This window comes from Staurois parvus, unplaced genomic scaffold (genome assembly GCF_062004578.1).
Source record: "Staurois parvus isolate SC_StPar_1 unplaced genomic scaffold, SC_StPar_1.0 ptg000061l, whole genome shotgun sequence".
Classification (NCBI taxonomy): domain Eukaryota; kingdom Metazoa; phylum Chordata; class Amphibia; order Anura; family Ranidae; genus Staurois; species Staurois parvus.
In genome coordinates, this window is record NW_028317857.1 from 5,988,439 (window position 1) to 5,996,367 (window position 7,929).

The 7,929-nt window shown below is 46.3% G+C and overlaps 1 protein-coding gene across 10 annotated transcripts in view; it reads right to left on the reverse strand.

Moving 5' to 3' along the window:
* PARD3 (par-3 family cell polarity regulator) overlaps positions 1 to 7,717 on the reverse strand; it is an 814,686-nt gene extending 806,969 nt beyond the window's left edge. For 9 of the 10 annotated variants that reach the window (XM_089668705.1, XM_089668703.1, XM_089668701.1 and 6 more), the window contains exon 1: positions 7,438 to 7,717. In XM_089668705.1, the coding sequence (XP_089524831.1) occupies positions 7,438 to 7,557 (120 nt within the window). In that variant the 5' untranslated portion in view covers positions 7,558 to 7,717. The remainder of the gene's footprint in view (positions 1 to 7,437) is intronic. The other variant, XM_089668707.1, reaches the window with a different exon arrangement.
* Positions 7,718 to 7,929: the final 212 nt, after the last annotated feature.

A 7,929-nucleotide genomic window follows, 5' to 3' on the forward strand; every position in this document is an offset into this window, starting at 1 on the left:
GATGCTTCAGTACCAGCGACCACAACCACATAACAATGGAAAAGAAAAGAAAAGGTAACGTCAAACAACTACGGTCAGCTTCTGTTTCTGATTGCCTAGGTGATCGCAGCTGAAATAGAAGAGGGTACCTGTCAATTTCGGGTACCCGCTCCCAAGTGCCAATACTTAATGGGGAGCGGGAGAACCAGTCCTTAAAGTGGAACATCCCCTTTTGGGTGGAGCTCTGCTTTAAGGTAACAGAACCTTCTGCCTTTAGAACCACTTTAAAGCAATGGCACCCATTCCTCCCACTGCATTTACTAAATGGACCCCTGCTGTTGAGGGAGATTTATTATCAGTGCTAAATACATGGTGAGGATTAAAAAAAAAATGTATCTGAGACAGTTTCTCATCGATTGCCATTGCCCATATGACCCAATCAGCTTCTCTCATTTTTGTTATCCCCACACAGCAAAGCTGAGACAAAATGGGCATATTTACTAAAACTGGAGAGTGCAAAATCTGGTGCAACTCTGCAGAGAAACCAGTCAGCTTCCAGGTTTATTGCCAAAGCTTAATTAACCAAACTGATTGGCTACCATGCAAATGTGCACCAAATTATGAGTGTACCAGTTTAAGTAAATCTCCCCCAACGTTTCATAATAAATGTGTGTGTGTGGGGGGGTGGGGGAGTTAATAGCTGATAGCTACACTTCCTAGAATCATCCAGGATGTCACAATGCCCACGTTCCATCCGTATCCATATTTAGGCATAGATGGAACAGACAGAATCACCCACCATAGGTGTATTTACCTAGAAACCCTTTTACCAAAATATGAACACCTCCATAAGAACAGCAGAAAGGATGTCCAATTATATGGAGCTTAGGGACTTGGGATGTCATTCTGACTATTATTATTCCAGGTCCTGGATACACTTCATGGCACTCTAGGAATAAACTATTGATATTTATTACAACTGCATGCATCATTCATGGAACAGAAGTTCCAAAAGAATGACCATGGACATTAAAACCCTGATCAATATGGGTTTACTGTAATTAAGTTTTGTTGGGGGTGGTCAGCACTGCTTAGAGATTTCTTAGATGACAATGTCTGGGGGTATGGAATATTATTTAGACAGGAACACTAGCGCTGCATTCTCCATAAGGAGCATGGGGATCCAGGCACTATGATCCCAGAGATAGAATGAGAGACTGATATGATCTTAGAGTAGTTAGCCTCGGTTCACACTGATGCGGTGCAGAACTTGTAGCGGTTTCTGTGCAAATTCCACACCGCATCACAATTGCACCCCATTCATGCATACCGCTGCGGGTGTGTATGTTCAGTTAACACCCCAAAATCGATCCGCAAAACGTGGTGCAATGTGCAGAATCGGATTGCATAGGTGTGAATACCCATGTGATCCGATTCTAGTGCAGACCAAAAAAAGGGTCCTCTGCTTTTCTGATGCAGATGCGGTGCAATTTGAGCCATACAAAATGTATGGCTCAAATTGCACTGCAAGAATTCGCATGTGATTTACACAAAAATGCAGTGCGGTTCCTGTGCGAATCACATGCGATATGCCGCACTGCACAAGTGTGAACACAGGCTGAATGGTAGTCAGTTACGGGTGAACTAGTCGGGGAAAAAAAAAAAAGATTCAGAAATGTAAAGCTAAACAAATTAAATACACTGCATTACTTTTGAAATGAAATGCAATGCCTCATAACAAGAAACCAGACTAGTGCTGACAATAATACAGGATCAGATTTTTACATTTTTCTGGATCCCAATGCATCTCTGTGTTACAACACTATTCTGCTTTAAGGGGAATGTACAATCTTTTATGCACCAGATGCCCAGTTAACCCTCTTCATGACTCTAGAATGCCATATCACAGGCCACAGACCAACTGTCATGGGATTCTAATGTTGTGGCCTATGCCTCCTGGGAACAGTGTTGCTGTGCCCACACGACTATTTACTATTGAATTTAATACAGAACCAGAAGATGACTTCTCCACTTAAAGAACAACTCCAGATTTGTTTTTATTAACTTGCAAGATTAAAAATTGTTCAATCACAAGAGATGTATACTACTTCCTGGCTGGCTGCCTATTTCACAATTTACACTTCATTGAGTGCAGAGTGTATAGCTTTTGCTATACTTTCAGCACTTTGACAGGAGACTTGTAACTCTCATACAGAGCAGCTTTATTCTATTGTATGAACCCATTCACAATTCTGTGAAAATACAGGGGACAGGAGGGGTGCACAGAGAGGCTGCCAGTTATAGGGAGACAACGCTGCATGGGACCTTTGGAAATTTGGAAGGCGTTGTCAACCTGTCCTCTGCACTGCTGTACAATGATGGAGCCCCTTCCTCCTGCGTTGTATTGTTGTCACTCAGGAGGGAGACACAAATCACAGCCAGTGCCCCCCTTTCTCCTCCCTGGTGATTGACAGTGGTCACACAAATCTGGATAGGGGATGAAGTCTAGTGGCAAGGGACGATGTCAGTGAAAGATACAGAATGACGCTGTTAATCTCTGCCTACAAGTCTTTCCGATCACAGTATATGAAAATATGCTTTAATAAGAGACACTGGAACCCTGCCCTTGCAATCCAAAGTGAAAGCATCTCCAACCCAGAGTGAAAGTGCCCTCCATCCCAGCTTCCCAGCAATCCCTCATCACTCCTCCACAGCAGGCTTTGAAATGACAGGTGTTGATAACCCAGGGGAGCACGGATGACACTCCTCCATTCATCTGACAGTGCTCTGGCCTAGCAATTGACTGCTAGACCTGAGCACTGTCACTGGGGTGCTGGTCACATGATTCTCGATACCCAGAAAAGTCGGGAATTGCAGACTGCTGCAGAGGAGGAATGAAGGGCAGGAAAATACTGGTAAAGTGAGTATATAGGGGGGTCTGTGGGGGCCGACTCCTCTCCCTGCATGCACATGGTGACAGTGTCTCCTTAATGTGTCTGTGCACTTTGCACTACTTTACTGGATAAATACAACACTGGGGGCACGAAACAAAACTAAAGTAACACTGAGTTATTGTACATCACTGCTGATCTCATCATACTTCTAAAGTATTTGATTCCCACACTAAATCTTCTCCCACACAAAAACTAGAATCATTTTAAGTATTTGAGCACCAGAAGGGGTTAAGTATGCTAGCATGGTGTTACATGTCAGAAGGTAAGAGCCAAAAATGCAGATGTGTGTGGCTCTACTTGTCCACCCAGACAAGAGGTATGCTGAAGACGTTGAAGACGTATAGGTCTGTCCTGTTTATAAACATTCTGCACAATGCTCCGCCAGATACACGTTTATCAGTGCTTACACCAACAATACCCCCCCCATAGGAAACAATGCAAAACTAAAACTGAAGCTTGAATGTCACAGCTGCCGAGTGTCCCAATATCTGTGACCTGCTGCTGGAAATGTCTGGCCCCAGAAATCATCGGCGACTGGCTGGATGGTGAAACGCCTCTTTAGCTGCTTGTTGGATTCAGTATTGTCATCAGCAGTCTGTATAACAATAATATTTACCTATGCAGGGCTAAACTACACAGCGGATATTCATTTGACAATGTTAGTAACCCCTTAATGGCATCTCCCGGGAGCCCTTTAAACGGACTTTAAAGCCTGGGAGGTGGCACGGCTTCTCTAATATGTGACGCTGTGATTACCGCTCACACTGGTCACATGATCGGGAGCTTGTCAGTCTAGGACAAAGTAGGTAAGTGCAGGGGTGTATTTAGGTTTAGGTTTTGTGCTGCCCTAGGCAACACAACTATCGGTCCCCCCCAAGAGAGCCCGACATTGACCAACAACACCCCTGCCCCCCACCAGAGAGAGCCTTCCAATACCACTGTCCCCCAACACCAGCCACCACCCCCCATAGCAAGAGAGACTCACCTTCACAGCTCCGGACATCCTCTGGAACAAGAGTCGGGCTGTGCATACACCGTCACGAAACCCGCAGCCTCTCTCGGAACCCACCAGGTCCCCATGCCGCGTGTGTCCCTCCTTCGGGGCAGTGCTGCCCCCCTGAAAAATGCCACCCTAAGCAAATGCCTTGTGGTAAATACACCCCTGGGTAAGTGCCAACAAGTGGTTAAGGTATATGTAAACTAATCACTCTCCTATCATATATACTGCATGTAAAAGGAAATTCAAAAGTAACTTTTCCCTGAATATCAATACACATGAATAGCTAATTTACGCACATCTTAAACACATACACTGAGATGCATCTTGATGCTTTCTATTGATTTCAATGGGAACATGCCACCAAGAAGAACACATAGGTGCGGATTCAGCAGCACAAGAATAAAATCTCCCACGTATCAGATTGGATACTGTATAATCTCCTTGAGGGTAGGTTCACATATGTGCGGGTGGTGCCGCTGTGAATCCGCACAAAAATCCGTGCAGCAGCACCACCCACACAGAAGAACGTGGACCCATGGGTGGGTGTCTTTAATTCTAATAGCACACCGCCCGCACAGGAAATCGCAACCGCACTGAGAATCAAGGTTCCCGTGCGGGCTGCGGTTTCCAAAGAAGTGCAGGGACTTCTTCCCTGCGTGTCCCAGGGCACGGGAGTCCATTCAAATGAATGGGCTCTCGTGCCCACGCAAAACGTGGCCTGCAGGAACGTGGATATGTGAACCAGGGGTTAAGGTGGCCATACATTGCGCTATAAAAACCATCTAAACCGATCAACCACATAACGTGAACTAAAAGTTTGATCACACAGTAAACATAATCTGATTGATTTTCCATACATGTCCCCAAGTTTTGATCACCTCCTTACATAAATCGATCGGATCTAATCAATCAGATGGAGCCACAGGTCTCCTTTTGTGCTCTCCAGTGTTTGGAAATGCTAAGAGCGCAGAAAACGACATGAATTGACTCCATACAATTTCTTTTTTTTTCCGCCACCACAACCAATGGACTTGGATCCATGAAACTGTCAATATGTGTCATTCATCCCACAGACGGGCTATTTTCATTCTATGCCCACTTTGATTGCTTTGTTAAACTGGACATTTATGTACAGTAACTCCTGAATCCTAGCACCATTGCTGAGCTCACAGTTACTGCGACAGGGGAGAGAAAGCGCATCCGGGGGGGGGGGGGGGGGGGGAGCTGAATCAACTGGGAGAGTCCTAGCAACAAGGCAGGATGGGAAGAGGCCATCTCTGCAAGTTTTACAGTCAGGCTTCACGAGGCAAATAAATGGCTTACACCTGTGGCAAGGGCACTTTTCAACTTTGGGTTTTTGTTCCGTGACTGTGCAATGTATGGCTCCTACCAGTTTTTTGCATATACTGTACTCATTTTTATACAATTATCCTCATTGGGTCCATATTTTAACCAGAATTTATTCTTTTAGAATTATCATCATCACTAGTAGTTCAGTATTCATGTTCTTTTATCTATGAATTTTGCTACTCCCAATACTACTATTTGTTCATAAATATGACCGTGTGGAGGGGATCTTGTTATGTTCTTACTCTGGGAAGGTGATGGATACTTTTAGGATGTCCCCCTGACTCTTGTCGGAATAGAGTTGTATCTTTATCTCTTAGCAGTGGTGTGGCGCTTCTATTTCCATTTTTGTTACATTATTTCACTTTGGTCAGAGCTGCATTGTGTGTTTTCTATCTACAGGTGTCCTTTATCTGCACAGGCATTTTTTTTTTTTAACGTGAACTAACCTTTTAACTGCCAGATTCAGGTTGTACAGACCTCGCAGTGAGGGCGGGGGGGGGGGGGGGGTTACACACACTCCTGATGACTGCAGCCACTGGGACTGTGTGTATATCTGACAAGTTGACTTCCAGCTGTCAGATGGAAGCAATCTGATGGGTAGGCAGTGGCCTGTTTACTTCCAAACACCTGGTAACAGCACACGTGCCCCCTCTTCACCCGTCATACATTCTGGGCTCCGCATGTCCACTGGTACGCCCAGGCATGGCAGGTGCCACTGAGTGGAGGGGAGGGAACCCAGTGGACATGCATTCACTCCCCTCCCCTTCTTCTTGCTGACCTGGAAGTGACATGTATGACATCACTTCCTCATGTCAGTTTCCCCTGTCCGGGGAAGAATCTAAATGCGCTGCGATCTGCACTACATTCCATTCATTGGAGGCCAGGTGAGACAGCCGGGATCTTTTAGATCCCCCCCCTCCATTGTCTCAATGAGCAGAACCTGTCGCCAAACAATCATCACACATGGAACTTTTTGTCCCATGCGATGAAGAAAAGAGTTGAGCTAAAAAGTAAAAAAAAAAAAAATAGTACCAAAAAAAAAAAAAAAAATTACACCCAAGCAAATAAAATCCTTACCAAAATCTTTTTTGAGGCCCCCCCACCCCATGCATGTATGTATAAACAAACACATGCGTCCGAGGTGACGAATATCGATCGTGATACACGTTACACATCACCACGCACGCCGCAATGAGAGCAATGATTGTAGCAGCAGAGCTCCCCATAACACCAAACTGATGACCTGTAGGGGGCTGGTAGTGTCACCTATAGAAAATATAGGGTGCAGATGTTTGTCGCCATTTCACGGGCGCAGGCGATTGTGAAGTTTGATGTGTCCGCGATTTACTCAGCACAACCTCAGCTTTTATATTTTACAAAAAAAAAAAAAACGGGAAATTTATTGCATTTTTGTGCCCCAAAGTTAACTTTAGTGTACTTTCTTAATGAAATTTGCCGTTTTCTAGCCCTTTGCGTTAATATCGGGTAATAACAAAAATTGGAGCTCCCACCATTTTATTCTCCGGGGTGTCTACTGTCAGGAAATAAATCAAGTTTTGGGGGTTTTATGCATTCTTCATGGCTAAAAAAAAATGTTTAAAAAAAGAAAAAAAAATTTTTTAAAAATGACCGGCAGCAAAAGGGTTAAGGAGTTTGTACAATCAGGTTGCACAGTGCATCTCCGCCTTCATCTCATCATACAACCTGATTGCCTGCTTTAGATCTACCAACATGATGTAGTGTGAGGACCTGCAGGTCTGAATAGTAACTGGAAGGACTGTGTGGTGGTGTTTTCATGGGGTAAAGCACAGCAGATTGTAGAGATCGTACAGTGTATGTCCCAATAGCTGAGATCCTGGAAGTGGTAGTGGGACAGCCCACACACACCGATCACACACACCGCTCCTGGGAAAGTAAACACAGTCAGTGACACTCTCCCCTGTCTGTCCCATGGTCACACTTATACAGGTTGGTGTTCTTCTACACTACACATCCCCCCCTGCGGGGGCAGCCAGTTGGACTCTCCAGCAATGAATACAAGGCAAGCCGGACGGGACCACCCCTCCAATATAGGGGTGTCCGGACACCTCACAGTCCCACCGAAGTCCAGGCGATGCCGGCGGCGCTCAGCTCTCTTCCCCCGGCCTCACTCACCTTGGCTATGGCCTTCTTGTACCTGGTCACCGCTTGCTGGATGAGGCTGGAAACTTTCAAGTTGCCGTCCCCACAGGGCACCACTACCCGGGTCCTCCCGAAGCTCACCGTCACCTTCATGGTGGCGCCCCGGGGGAGCCCTCAGACCGGCCCGCTCTCCCCGCGCTCCCACTGTTCAGGGGTTAATCCAGGGTTCCGGTTCTCCCTCCGTATCCTCCGATGTATGCGGGGCCTGCAGCCTCCTCCTCCCTCCTCTCCTGCATGTGAATGCGCCACTCCTCCCACCCCATCCACCAGGATTGTCTGACCGCCAGCGGCGCGTCTTAGCCAATCACACGCCGGGATTCCTGAAGGACACGCAGCTCCGCCTATCGATATCCCAGCCGGATCGAGGTCCCGCCCACATAGCTGAAGATGGCAGGTGATTGGCAGACGGCGGTGATATAAACTGATTCTGGGCAGCGCTGCGGCTAGAGGGGTTTGGGATGCGGT